This window comes from Opisthocomus hoazin, chromosome 14 (assembly GCF_030867145.1).
Source record: "Opisthocomus hoazin isolate bOpiHoa1 chromosome 14, bOpiHoa1.hap1, whole genome shotgun sequence".
Taxonomy (NCBI): Eukaryota; Metazoa; Chordata; class Aves; order Opisthocomiformes; family Opisthocomidae; genus Opisthocomus; species Opisthocomus hoazin.
The window spans coordinates 18,058,060-18,082,362 of record NC_134427.1 but is presented as its reverse complement, the minus strand read 5'-3'; the positions used below and the strand labels follow the sequence as shown (position 1 = coordinate 18,082,362).

General features: G+C 41.3%; 1 protein-coding gene across 5 annotated transcripts in view; it reads left to right on the top strand.

Moving 5' to 3' along the window:
- The window catches only part of TENM1 (teneurin transmembrane protein 1), a 1,260,898-nt gene that overhangs the window by 1,187,400 nt on the left and 49,195 nt on the right, over window positions 1-24,303 (top strand). For all 5 annotated transcript variants that reach the window (XM_075435330.1, XM_075435332.1, XM_075435331.1 and 2 more), the window contains 4 exons: window positions 5,163-5,306; window positions 10,021-10,270; window positions 11,166-11,186; window positions 15,323-15,555. In XM_075435330.1, the coding sequence (XP_075291445.1) occupies window positions 5,163-5,306; window positions 10,021-10,270; window positions 11,166-11,186; window positions 15,323-15,555 (648 nt within the window). The remainder of the gene's footprint in view (window positions 1-5,162; window positions 5,307-10,020; window positions 10,271-11,165; window positions 11,187-15,322; window positions 15,556-24,303) is intronic.

Sequence of the window (24,303 nt, the reverse complement as noted above, 5' to 3'; positions counted from 1 at the left end):
TCCTTTCTTACTACATTTCATGTCCCCAACACTTAAAACTTTTTGATTTGTTGTTTAAAGATGTTTATAAGGAAACCATCACGTTTCTTAGGCTTTCTTTCGCAAGCAGCACAAGCAGCTATTCTGAGAACAGCTACAGAAGTGCTGTCTGTGCAAGTACATTTTATTTAGCCAGCTATTTTTTTCATTAGTTTCACAATTTGTTTTCTAAAAGGCTTGCTGTTTTTTTTTAGTTGAATTTGAGGTTATGTTCCTTAACGGGCTAGTCTTATAGATACTTCCTATGAAGGTTATTTACCTTAGTACAAAGCTTTGTATTGTGAATAAGCCTTATTCACTTCCTCGGCAGGTTCTTTGGGGTTTGGTTTTTTTTTTGCTTTATAAGTCAGGGGAATTATAGCAGGCTGTAGAACAAGAATAGCAGGGGCTATGCGGAGCCATCGACCCTCGCGAGGACCGTGCCTCGTTCTGTGTATGGAAACGCCCTTCTGAGGAGCAGCCAGCAGCTCTCATCAGGGCCCGCGGTGATGTCTGTACAGGCGGTGTGCCTGCAGATGGGCCCGTGCAGAGCCCGAAGGGGCCACCCAGGCTACGCAAGCCCTGTGACTCCAGCGTGTCGAGCACATTACCACCGCGTGCTCCCAGCCAGGGCGTCGGAGGCAGCTGTGCGGAGAGGCAATGGGGGAAAGGAGGGCTATAGCGCTTTCTTAGTCATTTCCACTTCGGGAATGATGCAGACATAGCCACTGGTGTCTGCAAAGGGTTATGAGACCGAAATACGGAGTATGATTTACATCATGCGATGCACGTGGGAATATATCAGAAAACAAGGAGCTTGTTCTGGGACTGTGGTCCCACAGTCTGCTTCAACAGGTACAACTGCAGGCTGCTGCCAGAAGGGACGTTTCCACCTTGTCTCCTTACCCCTGGGCCACCACTGACATTCATTTGATCATGAAATGAGCCAGATCAGGAACAAATTCCACTGCAAACTGAAGCAACCAGAACATAAGTGTTAAATTTTCAGCTTCATTAGTTTCCTGATCTGCTATGAATGCCAGCGTGGAAGCGCAGGTCTTCTCATTCTACTCACACATTGTGTTGGCCTAAAGTGATCAAAACTCCACCCTTAGTGCGAGGTGTCCTGAGTTGCTGCATCATCGTGTCTGCATCTGACCTACCACATCTGGCTCACATCTGCAGAAGGGTGGACAGCTGTTGGAAGGGATCGGTCAGGGGCTGGGTGTGACACCACAGAGGGCTCGGAGCGTCCTGGGTATGGCGCGTGGTGGGGAGCAGGAGTGCCCTTTTCGGCCCATCTGTTCTGGGAAACCTCCCTGTTAGGGGGCAAATCTAGCCCTAGCCCGTTGCAGCTACAAATTGCTGCTTGTGTTTTGCAGGGAGGGAAGGTATTGGATGGGTTGTTGGCTTCAGCTAGATGTATTTGTGCAAATCCAGAAATCAGAAAACTTCCCGTGTGCCCTTTGGGTGATGAGGCAGGACCAGACGGGTCGTGAGTGCCACTTGGGGCTTTCCTCGGCGCGGCTCCGCGTGCCCTGTGTTCGGAGCCTGTCGCTGCCCAGTAACACTGATGTGTCTGGGAGGGAACCATTGGGTCTGCCTGCTCCCTCGGCGTCATTTAAGAGTCTTCTGATGATCGTGAAGTCCAATACATAGCTGGACTGTAAAACAATTTAAATCAAATACATAACATCTTACGAAATGATCCTGTAGTTACAGATTCCCAAATTAGAAGTAGATGAGCGTAATATGTTTAAATATGAATAAAGCTTATGCAATAGTACTGGATAACAACTTTTAAATAATTTAATTGGTGCTCAATTTTTTTCTTTTACTTCAAGTTTAGTTTAATTGATGCTTCTTGCAAAATAGAAGAAAAAAATCTTTATATTTTAAGTGCATTGTTAGTATGCTTTGTTAGATTCCAATAAAGCTGTATTTAATTTGACACTGTAGTACTCAGGGACCTTTGTATGAATTCCATTATATGAATTTTTGTCAAAATAATTTCCTCTGCTAGTATATTACCAATATTTAATAATGCATTCTGTTCAGCTTTTGTTTTAATTAAATTAAATTGCAGCAGGTTGAAGTCCTGGAACTCAGGAATATAACCATCTGTCTTTGGTTTTATGAATAGAATAAACATCTTTATTTTTCTTCAGGGTTATTGACAGCAGTGACTGTATAACCTGCTACAGAAAAGAGGGCTTTCTGAGCGTATTTCCACACAGAAGTGATTTGGTTTAAATTTACTGGAGAAGAGTTTGCTGGTGTTTGTCTAGTCCCCAAGTGCCTGACAAGAGGCCGTTTTCTCAGAGTAAAGGCTGAAATAATACAGTAACGTTCTTTGCTCCGAATGAAAAAACATCATGTAGACGTCAACACAGAAAACCTTGGTGGTAGAGTCTTTCTCCCTTTGTAATTTAGCATAGGAAAAGGAAGTATTTCAGTAGAAACCTCAATAAATGCTCCTGTATAACTCCATACACGCTCAATCTTACTTCTGCAAGCATTTGCATCCCCCCCCCCAGCAGCCTGAAGTGGTGTGCAAGGACTAAACCTTCGGAGTGTGAATATAAACCAGCTCTCAAGCAGAAGAGCCTTAGGTCTTTTTTATTTATCACTCTGCTTGTTTCTTTCGTTGAGTTCGTTATATTCATTGTTCAAAGAAGTAAGGTGCTGATTAAGTAGAAATATTTCAGGAGAGGTTGAAGTAGAGGTCAGTCTTCTGTTTAATCATGTGTTTTATTTCTTACCTGTATTTTGGCAACAGCCCTTAAACTGTGATGTGCTGGCACTACGAACAAACTGTTCATTCTTCGAAAAAGTTGTATGAAAGGAATAGATTTTTGGTACAGGTGATTTTAGCAAATCTTTTGAAATCCATTTTGAGACTGCAAAGAGCTGTACTTGCTGGCTGTTAGTGTCCAAAAAACAGAGTTGCTATAGTTCTCCTTCATGCAGTGAAATCTCAGTCACCTCAAAAAAGGGCTATAAATTAATCTGACCGGAAAATAACACCCCACAATGAGGGTAAGCTGACAGAGATTGTCATTTCACTTCCAAAATCAGATTTTGTAAAACCTGCCAGTAACAAAATACTTATTTTTTCAGTGGCATTGCAGTCACTTGGTTGACTTTACAATTGTTATGCTTTGCCTTGGCTACTTTGCATGCAAAACGATGGATAGGAGATTTCCATGGACGGTTCATCAGTACCTCCCGTTAGGTGTTTATGAGACCGTGCTTTAAAATTACACAGATATTCCTTTTGGGAATATCTTTTTCATAATTATGTGTTAGTATACATAGAAACACAGTTGTAGACACGCATGGAGTGAGCGTGCATCTACATGTCTCACTGATGAGAAGGGACAAAAAGGCAGCTATGTGCAATAACTATGAAAGGAGGCAGCGGTGGACTTGTAAGAAAGGGGATGACAACCTCTAGAGGGTATTTGGCAGCTCAGAAACATCAGCTGTAGGCAGGGAATAGCAGACGCTTTACAGCGTTAGCGGCAGTCCCGGTGAATGTGCCACTGTGGACCCATCGGCACAGGTTCTCGGGCGGTGTGAACTGTTGCAGCTCCCTTGGCCCAGGCATCAGCGCGGAGCCGTACAGCAGCAGAGGAGCGGCCCTGCGGGGCTGTCGCCGTTCACCGAGCAAGGCGGAGTGACTCTCTGTATAGGTCTTTTCTCTTTTCAAGCATACACAACTTGCCCAGGACTGAACATGTTAAGTGCATGGGTGGAGTAAAGACGCTGACGTGTAGGTGGTAAGCGTGAGGTTGCTTCGGGGGAAAAATCTGCCCTTTATCTTCTCTCTGGGTTAACACCTAGAAAACAGCGTGTTGGGTTGCTGGCTCTTGATGGCTCATCCCAGCGCAGGAGATGGGGCGGTTCTGGAAGCAGCTCCGTGCCCATGGTTGGGCACTCAGCCCGGGTTGCTCCCCAGAAACACCGCTGGTGTTAGTCCTAGGAGCTCCTGCCGCAGAACTGGGCAGAGTGGCTGCTGGACCCTCTGACTGACACCTGCAATGTTTGAAGCATGCAATATTTACATTACTTAAGGAGATGCGATTTTTGCAAGTCAGAGTTTAGCTGCAAAAACAGGTTCTTTCTGCTAAAATGATGAGGCAGCTCTGAGTGAAGTTGCTCTAAGGGACAGCTTTCAGTTTTCCACAAAAATTTCTCTTACAAACACAAATGCTCCTTGCTATAGCTGCTCAAAGTATTTTTGATTGCATCCAGTAATGGAGTTTAGACGGTATTAAAAGTATTTATGATTTATAGCAAAATGTACCTAGGGCTGCTACATAGAAAAAGCGAGAAGAAAACTGTGGGTTTTAAAATTTTGTGTATTATTTTTGGAGACATTTTTATTTTGAAAAGGCTGAACTATCTCAATATTTCCTAGATCAGATTTTGGGATTTGGTGTCAAAATAATGTTCATTCTTTATGAATGAGTTGCACTGAAATCTAAAAAGGTGAACTAGAGGAGACAACTTTTTTTTTTTTAAAGTTGGTGTATTAGAGATACCAAAATTAAATTTTGAGGAGTTGTTTTTGTTTTACTGAAGTGCTAAAGGGAGGGGGTTTTGGTCAGTTTGAGTGCCCAAAAAAAACACCATGCTTAGAGAAATTCAAGATTTTCGGTGGGTATTTTGGCCAGCTGTAGAGGGGAGCCATGTGATGTGCAAGCCTGTTAAGATAGATGTAATTTTCAGCTTGGCAATCTATTTCTGCCTGACTACAGTTTTTACAATTAGCAAACAAATTAAAACCAGTTTGTTTTAACATGGATTTTTTGCTATTTAAGCTGTTCTTCAGGTAATTAGCAGAAATGCAGTAAACAAGTCAGGGGTCGTTGGAGCAGGTTTATACTCTTAAGAAATCTATAACTGATACAACAGAAACTTAGTGCTTTGAAACAGGAGTAACTATAGCTGTAATAACGTACTAATCTCTTAAAACCCTTTTTAAAAAAAATGCCATTCAAGCATAGCATCAGGCAGAGGAAAACTGATGGCATCATTACTTGACAGATGAATATCATAAACCGGGAGTGAAGAATTACCTGGTTGTTCGTTCACAGGGGAGGAGATAGACTGATAGATCTTTAATTATTTGTTTGCAGTGTCGGTGGGATATGAATATGAAACATGTCCTGATTTTATTCTGTGGGAGAAGAGAATGGTAATCCTTCAAGGCTTTGAAATGGATGCTTCAAATCTGGGAGGCTGGTCTATAAACAAACACCATGTATTAAATCCACAAAGTGGTAAGTCCTGCCTTTATTAACTGGTCGTGCAGAAGAGGAATACGAATTTTAAAGGAATTAATTGTTCAGATTTTAAGCATTACACTTCCTAATGTGTAATCCTCTTTGTTTGAATGTACACCCTCATTTATTGAGAACTGAACTGTAAATGCTATCTCAAAGGATATTTTTAATGTTCCGGCTCCCAGATATTAAACACTAATATCATTAACGCTCATGATCACTGACACGTTTTGGTCATTGGGATGGAACAAGGGCATACTAAATGAGGTTCGTTCTCACGCTGTTGGTATAGTTACCCCCTTTTAGCTCAGTTTATGGTGTCTTACGTTCTCAGTGAAGTGGCTACAGCCCTGATTGATCCCGTGGCAAACGTCGGTTGGTAGCATCCCAGCACCAGGGAGACCAACCGTGCGGGAAGACAGACTGGCTGAGGGAGAGGTAGCGCTTCCGAAACCCCGCTGCCAGGCCACTATGCAGAAGCTTTTTCGCTGCCCACTCTGTGGCGAAGCACAGTAAATTGCTCTTCAGGACAAGCAGTCCAGCACCTTATGAATTAAATAAAATTAAATTAAAAAAAACTGGAAATGCTTCTGATGTCATAACATTAACCCTGCACAGAGATTCTTCAAGTATGGAGACTTGAATCTGGTTTCTCATTGCTTTTGTTTTATTCCTGGGGGTTTTCTTTTCCTCCCGTAACATCTATAATCAGGAATTAGTAGAGTTAAATTATTAAAACAATACTTGTAGATAAATTATGGTAATTGGAAAAATATAGTTTCGCCAATAAACAGATATCTCGCTGTCTGGGGGAAGAGAAACTTGGGGTCAGATTTTAGCACTTATAAATCAGGAGAGTATTGGATTCGGTAAAGTTCTCTCAATTTGCTCCAGCTGAGAGTCTGTCCACTAAAATCTATTTCCATCTGCAAACTTCTGTTAATGAAGATTCATGCACAGATGCATGGCTGTCAGGTTTTTACAAGTTCTGTTGTTGAATGCGCAGCTACAGTATAAATATTCCAAATACAAAAGGTCAGATTTAGTTTGTAAATTATCTGGATTTCTGTTTTGATTTAAAATAGTTTGACATTTTAAACAGCGGTTCTTTCATACCCTGTCTTATTGGTTTGTATAGATTGTCTCTTTTAAATGCCAGCTATTGACATTTAACACAAAGAGAAATCTGACCTCAGTCGGCTCAGCCCCCAACTGTGAGCCCCATAGTCTACTCCTTAGTGCCAATTTACCACTTGCATAGTTTAATTTCAAGACTAAATTGCTGGCAGTAACTCCAATTTATATGACTATCTGCTAACTGCAGTGGTCACTACTATAATTCACCCCATAGGCACTACTATGTTCTGAGATTTTGTAAAGTATACAATTATAATGAGAGCAGGGCTAAATCATTGCTTTCCTGAGCGCGGGGTAGATGAGAAGTCGCTCCCTGGCCCTGTCTCAGCTGTGTGGCAGAGAACGGCAGAGAGCACCGACCTGTCAGCCGTGTGCCACCGCCTCCAAAATCATCCGGGCTGTGCCTGCTGCCCCAGCCTGACAGCAAGGATGGGGAACCGGCATCTGCTTTTACCTGCTCCTCCTCCTCCTCCTCTCATGTTCCCGCTGCGCTGGGCATGATGAAGGCTGAAGTCAGGGGGAAGCTGCTACACTTCTTTACCCGTTGCTCAGAACAGACACCCAGTCTGGGGAGGGGAGGGCGTGAGCACGTCTGACTCGGACTCGTGGGTCTCTTCTGTTTGCAGTCTGCATGTGAGAGCATCCCAGGGAGGATGGCAAAGCCCAGCCAGAGCGTGGTGATGTTGCAGCTGCACACCGGGCGTGCACACCGGGCTCATATAGAGGAACTGGAAAAGCGGTTAAGAGCAGGAAAACAGTGACCATACCATAGCTAGTGCACAGCTAACAGAGCTGCCTGTAGGCTTTGATTAAAGCAACAAAACCAAATAACGAACTGTGTTCAACAAAAGGGTAAAAATAACAAGTGTGCTTCTGGTCTTATCTAGAAAATGGTGAACTGCTCTTCCATTTCAGATATGTAAAACATACTTTAAATAAGGACAAGAATGTGAGTCAAACTTAGAATTATACATTTCAGACTTACCTCCATGCCACTGTGAGTGAAATGAAAAGCATGAGTAGCCTTCTCAAGTATGAATATATTGAGATTTTTCACTTTTAATTAGAGCACTCCCTCTGTATGTATGCAGAGCTGCTCTTTTTAGAAGCGTGAAACTTGCATTGGTTTTTGAAACACTGTCACTGGATTAACTACACAAATAGAAGTGGAATATAGCATAAATGTCTTTTCAAAAATTCTCTACTGCAAATTACAATTTTCTTTTCAAACTAAAACTAGGAGCTCTTTGCTTGGTTAGTTAACTTGTCCGGAAGAGCTGGAATCTAACTCCAGCCACTAAGCCTTGTCTTCCAGCAGGTCTGCTGCTGTGCACAACGTTCCTCCTCAGAGACAGGGTGGACATGCTTACCTCCCCCCAAGAAAGGCTGCTCATTTTAGAGATGTTACAAAATAAATGAAGTACAACAGAGAAGTTGTAAAAATAAATAGATGCAATTTTACAGGATTGCGCTTCATAGCACAGTCTAAGATGTGGAGGTACAAGTGTCGACATGCAGAAACCATAGCAAGTAAAAACTGTGTTCTATTGCCAAATGTATTTAAAAAAAAAAAAAATAGATGTTGACTCCAGCAGCATAGATGTGAAATAAAATATATTGTTCCAATGTGATTGTCACTGGAAACTCAAGTTTTTTAAACATGTATGGTTTTGCATCAATATGACTGTCAGGTTAACAAAGGATCACATCCTGTTCTCAGCTATACAAAACTGTTCTTTTCCCCCTTTTTTGTTTCCTCCAGTTTAGAGGTTTGATTACTTCTAATTCGTGACGTGATTAGAGTTTATTGTTTTCTAACACAAAGGTTTTGGTCAGTTTGGAAGATCTTCAGGGCGTTTCTCATAATCAAGAAGTGGACACATACCATAAATACTAGTTCCTGTATAGAGTCCTTTTAAAGACACCTATATCTCATGCATACAAATGAATGTACTATTAACCGATTTTTCAGAGTATTCTTTGAATTAGATTTTTCTTCTGATGGGCAAGTGTATTGATTCCATTTTTATTTATCTTGGGGAAGGAGGAGTAATTCTACAAAGACTTTATGCTTTACAGTAATTTCAGCCCCAGTGCAACACAGCACCAACTAAAATTAAAGCAGCATCTCAAAAGCCTGAAATTAAGCCCATGCTTGCATTTATTGACAGCAAAACATATTCTCCAGAGCCCTAATTATTTACTGGCATTCGTATGAGGCAGTGGAAATACTACCTCTACATTGTTAATTTCAGACTAAGGGCAGCATCTTCATTTAGTAGTAGTTTTGTTCAGTGTGTAAGGGAGGATATTGCCATTAATTTTACTGGCATATTTCCAAGATGCTCTTCTTAAGCCAGTGTTCAAACAAATATGTATTCTGTGCTCTGCTGTTCAGAAATAATTTTCTAAAAATATAATTTCCTTCAAAATAGCTATGCAACACAGTAATTTTCAAGGAGAATTTTAGATTCAGACTTAACCTGAAAGCTGCAAAAAAATAGTTCAGCAAAAGTTGGTAGAGCCAGTACATGAATGCATTTGCCATGCTTTGGGAAAACGCGGATGTGTCTCTACAAGTACTGCCTGCAGTATCTCGAATATGCTCATTTCCCAGTGTAAGAGTCCCCCAGAAGGTATATTCCCTTGTATTTATTCCTTTAATCTTGCCACTTTTCTGGTGAAGTTTTGGATTTTCCAAGGGAAATAAGAGATTTTGGACTGTGGTCTAAAAGAATACCTATCTTCCATTCAGAAATAGCCCAAATATTACAGTAACATGTCATTTTAAAGGTGCTTATTAACCACATTACCACAGTGTTATTTAAAACAAACGCTACAGCTATCAGCTTGATAAAATACATATTGGTACTGGTTCTAGTATCACCAGCCTAGTAATTGGGAAACTTTCAACAACGTACGTTGCAGAGCAGTGCTAAAATACTGACACACTGGGAAGTTGTTTTAAACTTTTATGGCAGAACTTAATATATTCTTCCTGCTAAGAAATTCCTTTCTGCCTCAGAATTACTCCTTGACTTAACTTGGCTTTGCTGCACTTGGCACCATTTTTATATACCATGAAGGACTCACATTTAAATTTGAATATTGATTTTGTACTGCCACTCAGTGCTCTTTTGTGCAAGATGCGTGGTAGTCCTGCTATTAATCTCCTTTAATTAAATATTCAAACTGCCTAAGAAATTCCTCTGCCACCTAATAAAAATTTATGAATAAAATGAATATTAAAGTAGCAATCCCCAAGAAATCAGATCGCACTGCAATTAACAGTCAGTTTGTTAGAGCATTAACCAACCATGAGTTCTCCTCATGATATTGGCGGTTAAAATAGCCACTAACCACTAATTGACAAAGTGGTGATGATGAAGCTTGGGACTGAACAAAATTGGAAGAGATTAGTGGAACCCTGTGACAGTGTTTAAAAGATCCAACATTTGTTGCTATTTCGATAATCTGATTTTCTAGAGGATTTCATAATCCAAAGCTGCGGAATCATTTAAACGCTATACCTTTGCTTTATTTTGTCTCTGTTTTCTGCCCACTCTCCCCTTAGGAATTGTGCACAAAGGAAATGGTGAAAACATGTTCATTTCCCAGCAGCCGCCAGTCATCTCAACCGTGATGGGCAACGGACACCAGAGAAGCGTCTCTTGCTCCAACTGCAACGGCCTTGCGCTCAACAGCAAACTCTTCGCCCCGGTTGCTCTTGCTTCTGGGCCCGATGGTAGTGTGTATATCGGCGACTTCAATTTTGTCAGGCGGATCTTTCCCTCTGGAAACTCAATTGGTATATTAGAATTAAGGTAAAAAAAATAATCAGCTTCCCCTGACTAGTGTTCATTGTGCTGGCTGTGATGTGTGTATGAAAACTACAGTGAGCCTTTGTTCACTTGGGACTTAACGAAGCAGCCAAGTTTAGTTGCCTGGTGAGCGTGTGTCTCATCAACTGTCGAACAAACTCAGCAGAAAACTTGCGCTCACGTTAAAGTCATCACTTAAAAAGGGCAGCTAAAGTGGCCTTTAGAACAGCTTTGGCATAACGAATTTCTATAAAGTGCAGAGTTAAAAGAGTTTATTTTCTTCCTGTGAGATTTTTTTGTGCATTTTCTCAAAAAAGTTAAAATATTCTATAAAGTGTATTTTTGGAGAAAACCCCATAATTCAGTAGCAAGTATGTGCAGTATTGTGTTAGGTCACAGCACTATGGCTGAAGATGTCCTGATCATGTTTAAAGTTAATAAATTGTTATCCTCATCTGTAAAAGAGGATATGGCTGGAGTTTAAGCAGACAAGAGCAAACCTGGTATCACAGGCTGACATGGCTTGGGCTGGGCCTGTGCCACCGTTAGCGACTCCCCTTTAATTACGACTCCAGTTTCCCACTCCCTTTCAGGGCCAGAGGGGAAGGCAGGAAAGATTTCAGACACCGATACACTCAATTTCTCTTATATAACACCCATGAATCTCCAGCTAGCTGGTGACGATGTTGTGTGCTGATTGTTCAGAATTAACTTGGCAGTGTGCGGGCGGTTTGAGAGAGAGAAATAATACTGAGTAACGGGATAGACAATGTTTAGTTATTGGGTTACCGCTCTGAGCAATTACGTAAAGAATTCAGTTTTGTTGAGGACTAATATTTCTTGTCTATTTTTTTTTCTTTCTTTTTTTTTGAAAACCTGAACCCATCTGTCCTACTAGGAATAGAGACACAAGACACAGGTAGGTAAAGCACAGTAACAGTAATATGTGAATCATGTGCAAGAAACAGCCTTACAAAAGTCTTTTTAGAAAGTCTGGATGTAGAGAAACAACCATATACAAATGTGAATCAAATTTACATTTGTTTATTGTAAAGTAGGTTTGATTTTTTCCCTTGGAAGAAATGAAGTCTGCCTCTAAAAATCAGTTTGCCGATGACCAAGCAGAGATGGAGAAGTTTAAACCTCAAAGCTGGGAATGCATTTCATAGTTGTCATTCGCATTTCACATAGTGTTTGAGTGACCATAGATATAGCTAGTCAAGAAGACTGGATTTTTAGCAACAAATTAATAACCAAAAAGGCTTCAGAGTCACAGAAGAGGACTGTGCTCTAGTAATTCTAGCATACTAGCAGCTTTAAGTCTGCCGTGGTTACAGAGAGTGCATGGCAGGCCCCAGCACTGAGCACGCTGTGCCACAGCTCTCTCCAGCTAAAGCAAAAGGCTTCCCCCCTTTCCACTTAGCATTTTGGCATTGCAATGTAGGGATTTCTTTAAAAGAATGAACGTTACACATTAGGCTTCTGCGACAGACGGTGAGGGAGTTGGTTGTAACAATCCAGCTGCAGAAATGACGTTGCGGGCTAGAAGGAGGTAGCAAGGCACTCTGTGTCCTGAGAAACACACTGCTTAGCACTCCGGTACGTAAAGGAGATGGATAAACCAGCACTGGTGCAACCTAAGCTGATAACTTCAGGGCGTAGTAGGAAGCGGAACGCGGACTAAATGCGTGTTTGCAGGTTGGAATTACTCACTTCAGCCACGAGAATGCTACTGAATGCTATAGATTATTTGCCAGCCTACTTACAGATGATGCCACGGCTCATATATTTTACAATAAAAACTTAAAGAATAGTTCCTAGCTGGTAAGTGCAGAGTTCTGGTTTTTAACTGAAGGTTTGTTTCCATTTGCCTTCAGGCCAAACTGACCAGTGTTTTTGCAAACTAAAGAAAAGCAGCAAATTGAACTTATTTACTCTGTAATGCATTCAGAGCATGAATCGGGTTTTAAATTCAGAGGTGTGTTTTGTAAAGTAAAATTTTTTTTAATACCTGCTTTCTAATACTGATTTCTTGAGATGAGCCTAAACCCTAATTAAATCAAGTTGATCTTAAACATTAATTGAATCAAGTTGTGACATTACTGGAGTACCCCAGCCATATTAATTACAGTAGTAATGGCCTCTGCCAGTATTCTGTCTGAGTGAAATCTGTGGAAAACTGGAGGAAATCACTTGAAGTTAATGTAGTCTTTGAGGTTATGGGGGAGTACTCAGCAGTCCTGCTGTATGCCATTCTCCTGAGGCTGCAAAGGCGAATGTCATGGTGGAAATTTCCAGGATGCTCAACGAAACATGTGGAAGCAGGAGCTGAAAGGTATCAGAGGCTCGTGACAGTCCAAGCAGCAAAAGGCTTCAAAATCCTGTTCCTCAACACAACTCCTAGTCTCCAGAAGAGCAGGGAAGAAGGGGTTCTTTTTACTGGGACAAAGCAAATACTGTGTAAAAAGGCGTAGAGTTTGGAGACCAGTGAACAGAGAAGGCCACTGATCTTATTTTTGACTTTAAAAACAACTTATCCCATTTGTTTTTCTTGTCATCAAGATTTTAATAAGAAATGACAAAGCTGTTTTAATAACTGGCAAAAATGGAAACTAAGCTTTGAGGTTACAGGGAAAAATTTTACTACAGGACAGCGATAACATTTTGTGGGAAGATTCATTGTAAATCCTAGTGTACTTGATATGGTTTCTAATAGGCTAGTTTAAATAAACTCAGATTTAGATTTGATTGCGACCTTCTGCAAAGATAGTATTTTATTTTGTTCCATTTTTTACTAATACTCTTTAAATTTAAACATTTTATTATTCAACGTTTTAAGCATAAACATCAAGAGTTTTCTAACAGCCTATCTATTAATTGTAACGACAAGGATGACAGAAAATGTGTCTACAAGGAGAGTATATAATGACCCCTGAGTCTCTGCAGTTTCTGCATGATGAGCACTATGTTTATTCAACATAAAAAATTCTCCTTGCAACTTTTTCCACGGAAGTATTTTATTAAAAAGCCATCTTTTGGCTGGCCAGTCTCTTCTGAGCTCACTCCAGAGAGCACAAATGATTCTTCATGTTTTCAACAAACACAATTTTATAATACTGGTGGTACATAATTTGGCATGAATTGCTTTTAGCTCAAGTTCTTGCTCATCTTCCATCAAACCACTGTCCTCTCATTCCCTGTGTTTCCTTGGGCTGGGTTTCCTCCTGACCGTGGGAGTACCTCTTTCTTTGTATTTCCCACTTCTGTTTTTTATAGACATTTGTGACTAAGGTCAGCTTTAAGCTAGTCTACCTTGCGGCCCAATCCTCAGAGATGCCGAGTAGTTTCTGTCCCTTTTGGGATGGAGAATGAGAACTGAGATAAATAGACCCAAGCTATATCACATTTATCATGGTACAGCATTAGCCTTATTACTTATAAATGGAAATTAGATTCAACTGATCATCTGTTAGAAGTTTCTTAGCAATATATGGGGTAGTCTGTAGTTTGCTAAAATAAAAGGTATTGGTAAGTAATTTTTACATTATTTTGCAACATTGCTCAATAAAGTAGAAGGTAGAACTGTCTAATAGATGATTAGTAAAGCTTAATATCTGCCTCAGCCAAGCAAAAACTTCATATTTAAAGAGGCTGCATCAACCTGAAATGGAGTCAGTGAAATAAGTCAGTATCTTCTCAGACATCACAAATCTGTGCTAGAGCCTTTGCTGGTTCTTCAGTTCTGTTTTATCTAGATTCTTCCTGTCCTGGTTTGTTGTGGCATGAAAACCCGGCCCTGCAGAAGGAGCTGTACGCTGAGCGTTGTGAGCCCCACCACAAACAGAACTGACAAAGCCAAGAGGAGCAACTCATTTCCTAACTTTGTTGCAGCAATCTTAAGTGTTAGTTAATTGCGCCAATGTTAATAAAAAGTCTCTTTAACAAACAAACAAAAAAAAAAGTAATTTGACAATCTTTTTGATCTGCAGAGCAGATAGGAAGGTCCCATGTAGAGTTACAGGAGAGGTGGGCAGGTCAGTGTCTAGCCCAGCTGCCCGTCAGGAGTCTCCTCCTCTCCCCGGAGAAACATGGTAGTGGTAAAAATACTGTCTGAGCACCTGAACACTCTGCCAGGCATTGGCCACCACTTGCGCTGTGCCTGTCTCCCACCATTTCAGAGATTTAAGGGGTCTACACCTATCTGGATTTTGATTTTATTTTCTAGTCAGGACTACACTGCAGTCTCACCAGGCTCAGGACACTGGCGTGGTGTGCCATGTGCTTAGACCATTTCCTCAAACTGGAAATTCACTTTCCTGTCAAAGAGAAACAAAAAGTCTTACTGGTTAACAAGATGCAGCCCAGTTCTGTGATTAGAATTTATGATCCTCACCATTTAATTAACATATGTAAATATTTTTTTAAATAACGTTTTATAATCTCAATAAGGCCCTTCAGTGCATGAATTACGGTGCATTAATTCATGCCTAGTTGCACTGACAGTACTTGGCCTTCTGCCTTGCTCCTGACAATACAGTCCTCATGAATTAAGGCACCATATTTCACACCTTCATATTTCCTAAGGTTTGGAAACAGATAAAAATAACCAAGAGTGGGTATTTGTGCCCATGCAGAACAGTCTGTGATTCACTTTGCTGCAAGTCATAGGTTTGTTTTCAGAGCGAAGAGCACTAGGACTTAGCAGGTGTAGAAAAATGACCTTGCTTTTGATAGTAATAATTATAACTAAGCTGAAGTCACTCCAGTTAGCTTTATAGCGGGTGGCTTGGTAGTAATGGACAGACTAACTCCCACCAATACCACTCTGCATAAGCTCTCTGCCTGGTAGGAAGCTGGCTGGTCGGGCTCTGCAGCTGGTACTGGTTCCTTCCTGCTCAGCAGTGGTGCTTGCCTGAGCTGCACTGAAGCTGGTCTCACTTATGCCTCTGTCATCACCAAATCATTGAACGGATGTCTTCAGAAGTATTATGCTTCCATTAACAGAGATTAAAAAGAAAAACAATTTAACTTTGATGCTCTTCTCTTCTGTTTTAGTACCAGCCCTGCACATAAATATTACTTGGCCGTTGATCCAGTGTCAGAATCCCTTTACTTATCAGATACCAACACCAGAAAAGTCTACAAAGCAAAATCACTCGTTGAAACAAAGGACCTGGCCAAAAACGCAGATGTAGTGGCAGGAACGGGTGATCAGTGCCTTCCATTTGACCAGAGTCACTGTGGAGATGGCGGAAAGGCGTCCGAGGCATCTCTCAACAGCCCAAGAGGTAAGAAAAGAGTGTGTCTGAGGTACTTGGTGTTGATCATCTATTATTTCCTTCCATTATTTAGAAACTCAGATGCATCTCAATGTACAGAAATGGATCTGAAGTGATGATTTAATTAACTATAAGCAAGCCAAATCATGTCATAAAGCTCACTCATGTTTTTAATACAACCAGTCCTTTATGAGGCAGTAGCATGAGCTGCAAGCTCCAGCTAGCATCTTCTGAAATACCCTTTCGTTCTGTGGCAACACTCCTCTTTTGTTACCTTTCTCTTGCAAGGTGGCAGTGTTTAATTATGTTTAACTTTTAAGCAAATAATATGGTTGCAAAGTCAAATTTTTATATTTTACGCATTCAGGTGGTTCTTGTAATGTTAATGGAGCTTACTCATACTCATTAAATCAGGGCGGTTCCAATCAGACAGCCAGTAAAATCAAGTTTATTTGGAACTCTGATGTGTCTTTCCTCATTAAATGCACTTTGCGAAAGGTGAGCATCTCGCCTACCGCACGTGGCAGAAGTGTTTTGCGGCAGCCTCCCTGTCAGACCACATCCCGTATTGTCACAGACAAAACGCCTGTGAAGCCTTGAATCCCCACCAGCGCCACAATTAATCCCCATGATAAAGTCTCTGGATTTGGTGCTCTAAAGCAGCTGAACACCCTCAACGCCCACTGAAATCCCTGGAACAAAGGGTACTCAGCAACTCGCCTGGCAGAGCCCCGAGCGGGCTTTTAGCGTGCTCCCCCAGCAGCACTCCGCTCCCTCCTAATGACTAGCTGTAAAGAAGGGCTTTGATTATTTTTCGTGAGCTAATAAAGGAAGTCTATGTATCAGTAGGAAATTAGAAAGTATATCCAGACAGAAACGTCTCCAAGACAAGCAAATAATCCTGTTTTAAGGCTTAGCAGGAGACACATTGTAATTATAGAGTGACTTTAACATGTCTTTAATGATAGAAGGCAAGTGTGAGGTAAGTACAAATAAATGTTAATCTTCAGTCAGCCAATTAATGTAATGAATCAATTCTAAAAATAGTAGAAAACAAAGATTTTCAGAACCTTAAGCAGGAAAATGATCAATGTTTTATTGCCAATTACAATTTAATATAGCTAATTGCAATACAATTAGTTGTTCCATCTTATCTTCTTATTGCGCTTGGTAAAAATTTGTAATATGCTATTTACTTTAAAAATACCCATGCATAGCTGGCTTCCTTAACAGAAGGTTCTACTTATAAAGAAATCGAGAGGAATAAAAGTACAATTCATGAGCTCTGGGGCAGCCAGCAAATATTAAAAAATTAACTGTTAGCAGGCAATGGCTTATATATTGGCAAATGCGGGTCATGGCTCCCAGCTGCTTTCGGTTTATGCATCTACTCTAAATTACATCAGTTTGAAATAGTCGGATTTGTTAAGTTTGGCATTTTAATCTCAAGGAACTATGGCCTGCCAATTCCCTGTTTATACAGGGCCTAGCAAAACGCAGCATCGACCTGTGGTCACTAGCACAGTGTGAACAGTTGGCTGTGTCTTATCATAATGCCTTGTAAGTGCATGTCCTTGTTTTCCTCTAAATTGTAAGAGGTTAAATAACCTTGGAAAGTAGTAGGAAGTGCTTGCCTGGTACCCATAGGTCTGTTACTTATTAAGAAACCTAGAAGTCTCGCATACTTAAATACAGTTTCAGAGATTCTTTTGGATCCGTTGTTTTGCTTGTTATTGGAATAACTGTCAAGTCAGAAGATGTCACGTTTCTACTGAAATAGCATTGAAACAGTATACGCAAAAATATTTTTTCTAGGGGGCAAGAAACACTGACAAAAATTTTGGTGAGTCCACAGAATCACCAACATGTTATCTTTATCTTTTTGAACACAACACCACGCAATGTTATATAGTATTTGACCACAGAAGTAAATGAATCGCTTCGAATTTCTCATCTCTGAGATTTTTGCAGTACCTGATGATGCAGATAAAGACAGAGTAATTGCCAAGAGATTATTAAATATAATCATTTGCATTACTCAGTGACCAGACAAGAATAGCCTTTATTTTATAAGCTGATATAGAAAAACTTTTGACTCTTTTTTTTTTTTTTTTTCATATGCGGCATTATTTTTGTCCTGAGTATTCCTTTTTTCCTGCTATAAATGAAAAATAAATTTACCTCTTGGTAGAAAGGTAGTATCTGAGAAAGAACTCCATTTAGTGGCCATCTGACCTCGGTTAGTTCCAGCTCAAAAGTTGTATTCTCGTTTTTGCTACTGGCCACGTGTGAATCTGAATAAGGGCTTATCTGTATGACTCAGTTTATCCAATTGCAATATTGATAAGAAAAACCTACTGTGTAGCACTTGTGAAACTTAATCCTGTTTGGTAACTTCCTCAGAAGTATGTAAAGAAGTGGAAATTCAAATACTCTTTCTTATTTACTTCTCTGACTGAAAGCTGCTTCAAATGGTGTTTCAACTTTTTTGAACTCGTAACAATTTTTCTGCTTCAGTGGGCATGGAGGAAGGTTTGGGGAGAGTCCTAGATTATTTTTTTTAATGATTTAAAGCTTTCATCAACTTTTATGTCTCATCATTTTTATTTGGCAAGACTGCCTTTGCCTAGTGACCAGGAATTGAATGCCATACAGGAAAACGTCATGAAGTCACACTAATCAGTTATGATTTGATCTGCTTTCCATAACTTTTCTTTTGCGGGTAACAAACACGTGCAGCTTTGTTCACTCTATTTGCACGTCTCTGTGAAGGACTAGAGATGGGGCTTAGTGAAGATTAATCTTGCACTATTGTATGTTGCGCTGACTTTGAAAGATGCTTTTGAACATGCATGGGTGATACAGTTGAAATTTGAACTTCAATATATTATTTTTACTGGAACTTTCTTTAGTTCTGTAGAGATCTCAGACTAATGAGTCATGTAATAGATGACCAAGTACTTAAGCAGAATGTGAAATGATACAAGGTGGACACATAAAACAAGATCTGTGACAAGCTGAACGCATTTATTACACAAGAAGATATTGAAAATGAAGAAGTAACTATACAAGATATTAATCATTGCCTGAATTCCAATGACTTGAACTTTACCAAGTGACAGATTTTAATTTTGGGGTGGGGAATGCTGTTTGGTGGGTCTGGGGATTTTTTGATAAAATGTATTTGTGACACACCTAGTCACCAGCACTACCTTTTAAACAATCTGGATGAGTATTTATAATAAGGCACTAAGGGACAGTGTCCTGATTTTAATTAGATTAGTCATTGAGTATTGGAGCAGTAAGACGCACTAAAATTAATAGAAGTACCTGGGAGTTGTTCTACTTAGCACTGCAAAGCCAATGCCTGGATCAAAGGCATTAAACGCTTGCCTCCCCTGCCCTTCTGAAATCAGTGGGCTTTAGACATGTGAAGAGATTCGACTTTCCAAGCTTAATTGGCAGAGGCAGTGAGAGGCTGAGACATCGTTACAGCATTTTTGCTGAGCTACAGTGTCTCCCAGTCAGTATACTAAGGAGGGTGTCTTAGATTAACATAGGGTTTCCATTACCTGGTGTTTGTGACCACCTCGGAGCATTCACGCTGGACAGCTGTGGGGGAAACACAAACGGAGTAACTGTTGTGAAAACAGTAAGTCCCTCCAAAGACTGAACCCTAAACGTCAGATGTGATTTACAAGATTTGGAAGCCCAAGCACTAAATCCAAGGATTTAAGCATCTAAGGTCCTGCAATGTTTGCCTTTTGATTCCTGGGTCCAGACCGGTCTCTAGAACTAGAAGATAGATGCACCCACTGTCTGTGCAAGCAGTGTGTGCAGGCAATGCCTCGAGAAATTAAAAACTGCACACTGAGTACAGAGCACATCGGTGTGGTGCAGTGACCTGAAAGTAAACACCAGGGAACTGTAGAAGGTTGGACTAAGTTCTAAATGCCATGCCTAAAATTACCTTGTACGCAGCTGTAGCAGAGAGCCTTTTTCACTCAGACCCATGACCAGGAACGAGCAACACAAATGAAAGCTTTAATTAAAAATCAGTTCTGCAGTGTAGTTTTATTCATTTTGGTTGAAATTACTTTACTAAGGAAATAGTACTAAAAAAAATCATGGTTTTGAAAATGTGTTTGCCCCAGTAGCTTACATCCTGAAATAATCAGTCTTGTTGCTAACCATCTGCAGCAATACTTTCTAAAGTAAATAAAGCTGTAAGAACAACGGCTCAGATTAAACCTTTACATTTGTTAAATGACAGTAGCCCGTTTAGGGCCTGCTCTTGCTTAGTTAAAAGATTCCTGTTACCTTCAGTAGGATGCAGACCAAATTCCTAATATAGCCCTTTACGAAAACAAGACCCTCTTTTGTCGTAGATAAGGATCAATACTATTTATTCAGCAATCTTTGCGATTCTGTAGACTCCCAAGACCTTTTCAGAGCTTCCATACAATTCAAAAAAGGAAAGCAGAATGGGGTGAGATGTTTCATTAGCAATAAATAAAGTAAGAAATAGACAAACCAAGGTGATTTGCAGCCTTCTAGTCATTGTCATGTATGTGTCCTAGAACCAGCAAAAAATTAATCTCATGCCATTTTTGATTTAGCAAGATTTAATCCTTATTTTTCTCTTCAGTAGTCTTAGCTACCTATGATTTCTGAAGTCTGGGAACCCTTGTAGAACATTTAAGGTAAACTTTTTGGACAGCAGGTTTTCCAGAATTTCATCCAACCCTCATCTGAGTGCGTAAGTTACTCACTTTTCTGCTAACCCTTGTCAGCAGTAAGTATGACCCCAGTCATCACGTCTCAGACTGGAAGCAGGTCATTTTCATTCGCAGTCAGTAGTTAAAAACGCTGCTTGCTCCAAATCTGCTGTTAGGCATCGAAAGAGAACAACACTCAAGTGCAGGTACTGAAGTCGTGTTCCAGCTGACAAAGAACTGTTGAATATTTTGCCGCTAGTACTGAGACAGTGATGAGGTAAAGATGACAAAGATCACAAAGCAACAGACTGCAAATCACTTGAATCATATTTTGAGTGGTGTATTATGGTAACCTATAAATAACTAATTGCATAAAATTGCTTTAGTAGTTTCTAGATGGCAGCTTTAATTAAAAGCACCGGAGACATTTAGAAGTTTAGAAATGGATGGCATGTAATTTGCCCTTTTGCCAACCATAAAATGGTAATTAACCAATTTGATTCGCTACTTCTTATTAAAAGTTTTATGAGAAATGCAGGTTCCTTCTAAATACAGTTTTTCTTCAGCAGAAGGTGGCATTCTCTTTTATCAGTACTCACCAGTAGTTTTAGATGTTCTTTTACAAATTCTTCAGGAGTTTAATTAGAAGTTTTCAATGTAGCATGCTCAGTTGCAAAGTATGTAGCTGAGCAAAAAGTGTAAAGTAGAATTTTCAGAACTGGGCAACATACCACTCTAGCTGCTGTTTATTGATGTGTTTCTGTGTTCGGAAGGACTTGTTCCCAGGAAGAGTCTCTTAGAGTGCAAGTTTGGGCTGCGATGGGAGGTGGGGGGAAGAAGAGAAAATACCTGAATGGGGAGTTTACTGTATTACTTTTAATCCATATTTTTAGCAGTATAAGCTGAGCTCAATTAACATCGAAATGGCAATATTTCTAGACTGAAAGAGCAGGTGTACAATAGTCATGTGTAGCTTGAATTTGTACCTATGAGAATGACACACAGGAGTGAGCAGTTTGTCTTCAAAGTGTTATTTGCATTTGTAATCCTGTACCTATGTGCGCTAAGGCAGATCTGTCAAAGGGAATAACCCTTCAACCAACATCACTCCAGAGAGCAAGTACCAGGACAGGCTATAGTCAGCCTTATGTGTTTATCATGGTTGTACTCAGCCCGTCTAGTAAGTACTGTTTTGTGCAGAAAACAGTTGTAAAGAGCAAAACTTTTTCTGCAGAGTCTTTCTAGTCATGATACTTAGTAGCCATGTGTGGTTGCACTAGCAGCAGTTAATTTTTAATGTTAGTTAACAGTATTTAGATGGTACTGATTAAAAGACCTTCTAAGTGTTGTAAATATTGTTCCAAGGTGTCTGCGCATAAATCTGCGGGAGGTAGGTGTTCATAAGAGCTACTGGTTTGCGTTCAGGTACAAAACCTAGTCCTATGTAAGACAGTCCCAGTGACTAAACATGACTAAAAACAGTGCCTCAGTACAAGCGTGTTACTCAGAAACAGATGGTGCTCAGCTCTGAGTGAAAGAACGAGACTACGCCCTTTATTTGTCCCTACTCAGACATCAGTGTTTAGTGAGAAATCTCATACCCAAGCAAGGTAAGTCTGTCACTTGTGCAGTAGGTCACATTTGTGCCCGGAGGCAGTGTCAGCTGGGCATACAGTTTAGTGCTACGGTTCCTTAAAAATAACAGAATCAGACTGGGAGCCTAATACAAACTACATCTCACTCTCTGTGCAAAGAAAAATGACCTTTGTTACTCACTCATGCAGTGAGCAGTGTTCCTACTTGCACTCAGTGCAATTCATTAGGCTCAGCGTGTGCACGTTTCCCCTCCGAGTTCCTCAGTGATTAAAGCACAATTCAAGTGCTGCGTGTGATTTGATTCTGCATTACACTGTACGTCAGAAAAGGATTAAAAATAAGCTCTTGGAGTACAGATTATGTGAAGCATCATGCAAGATGTGACAGGAGCATTAATGAATCCAGCTCTAATAATGAAGAAATTGGGACAGTTTAGCCACAAATCTGTATTTTGTTTTGCAGTGACTGCCTTATATAGGGTATTCGTCAACAAGACTTAAATACAGAAGTCGTTTTTTCAAATAGGTAAAGTCATATTGTTTTATTATACAGGAGTAAGCGCTGGAAGCAATAGTTTGTTGTTGAGTATACATGCACTGGTACTTGAAGAAACTAGCTTATTAGGTGGTACCAGGAATTTATTATTTTTAGAACAAATACTGAAGACATGGGCTTGTTTATGCCATCACACTGGCGTATGCACTTCCCTTGCAGATAGACTGCCTTTCTGCAATGGCTGGAGAGCAAAATGTATGCTATTAACATTAAATGATCTTTGTTTTTCTTGTATAGTCAGTGTCTGAAATCCATTCAGCAACACAGCTGAGTAGCTTTATTTCACTGCGGCATGATTTTTGATTTTTATATAATGGATGGTTTGCAGCCAGCACAGCCATCTGTTCACAGGGAAATGGCGTAAAACAGAAGACGCGCTTGCCCTGGTGATAGATCCTGGCCTGGTGCTGGCCGTGCCCTGGCTGCCACCCAGGCTGCGCTGCCCAGGTGAGAAGCTCGGCTCCTGGCCTGCCAGGCAGCACCGCCTGCAGGGTTCTCCTGTGAGCCTGCGAACTGCGCTGGAAAACAAATCAAATCCTGCCTAATACTGCTCCGCGATGCAGTGTGGGTAAGGCTCTAAACACCCCCAGCAATCACAGCTGCCTGCGTGCCACAGCAGTCACATACGGTATTGCTTCCTCCTCACACCCTCCCCGCCACAGCAATCCACTGTGGGTTTTTCTTCTCAAAAGGAGTCTTGAAGAGACTCACAGAATTACATAATGTTGGGGGTTGGCAGGGACTTCTGTGGGTCATCTAGTCCAACCCCCCTGCCGAAGCAGGGTCACCCAGAGCAGGCTGCAGAGGACCTTGTCCAGGCGGGTCTTGAATATCTCCAGAGAAGGAGACTCCACAACCTCCCTGGGCAGTCTGTTCCAGGGCTCCGTCACCCTCAGAGGGAAGAAGTTCTTCCTCGTGTTCAGATGGAACTTCCTGTGCTTCAGTTTGTGCCCGTTGCCCCTTGTCCTGTCGCTGGGCACCACTGGAAAGAGTCTGGCCCCATCCTCCTGACACCCACCCTGCAGATATTTGTAGGCATTTAAAAGGTCCCCTCTCAGCCTTCTCTTCTTCAGGCTGAACAAGCCCAGCTCCCTCAGCCTCTCCTCATAGGAGAGATGCTCCAGTCCCCTCACCATCCTCATAGCCCTCCGCTGGATTCTGTCCAGTAGCTCCTCATCTTTCTTGAACTGGGGAGCCCAGAACTGGACACAGTACTTCAGATGGGGCCTCACTAGGGCAGAGTAGAGGGGAAGGAGAACCTCCCTTGACCTGCTGGCCACACTCCTCTTGATGCACCCCAGGATCCCATTGGCCTTCTTGGCAGCCAGGGCACACTGCTGGCTCATGGTCAGCCTGTCATCCACCAGCACACCCAGGTCCCTCTCTGCAGAGCTGCTCTCCAGCAGGTCCACCCCAAGCCTGTACTGGTGCATGGGATTGATCCTCCCCAGGTGCAGGACCCTGCATTTGCCCTTGTTGAACTGCATCAGACTCTCGAGGAAGCAGTAGGAGCCTGCGACTGAAGAGACTTTTCTCTCCAACCTTCACACATCCCTGAAGAAAAAACTCTGGAATGATTCACTGGCAGCTTTTCCATTCACTGCTAATCCCTGAGCATGCTTCAGCTTGACAGCGTGAAGTGAATCAGAGAGGGCAGAGCCCGGAGGAGGGCGGGAAGCCCCGAGCGTCCCGGCAAGAGCAGCTGGAGGTGCCCCGAGCCCGGCTCCCCTGCGCTGTGGCCCCACACCGCTGACACACAGCCCTGCTCGTTTGCTGAAGGGAAAACAGATCCATGTACACACTGAACGGCAGATCATGGCTCGGGCCTTTGGGAACTGTGTCAGGAAAACCTCTGCAGACCTCGAGATGCACGGCAGAAGGTGCCGTC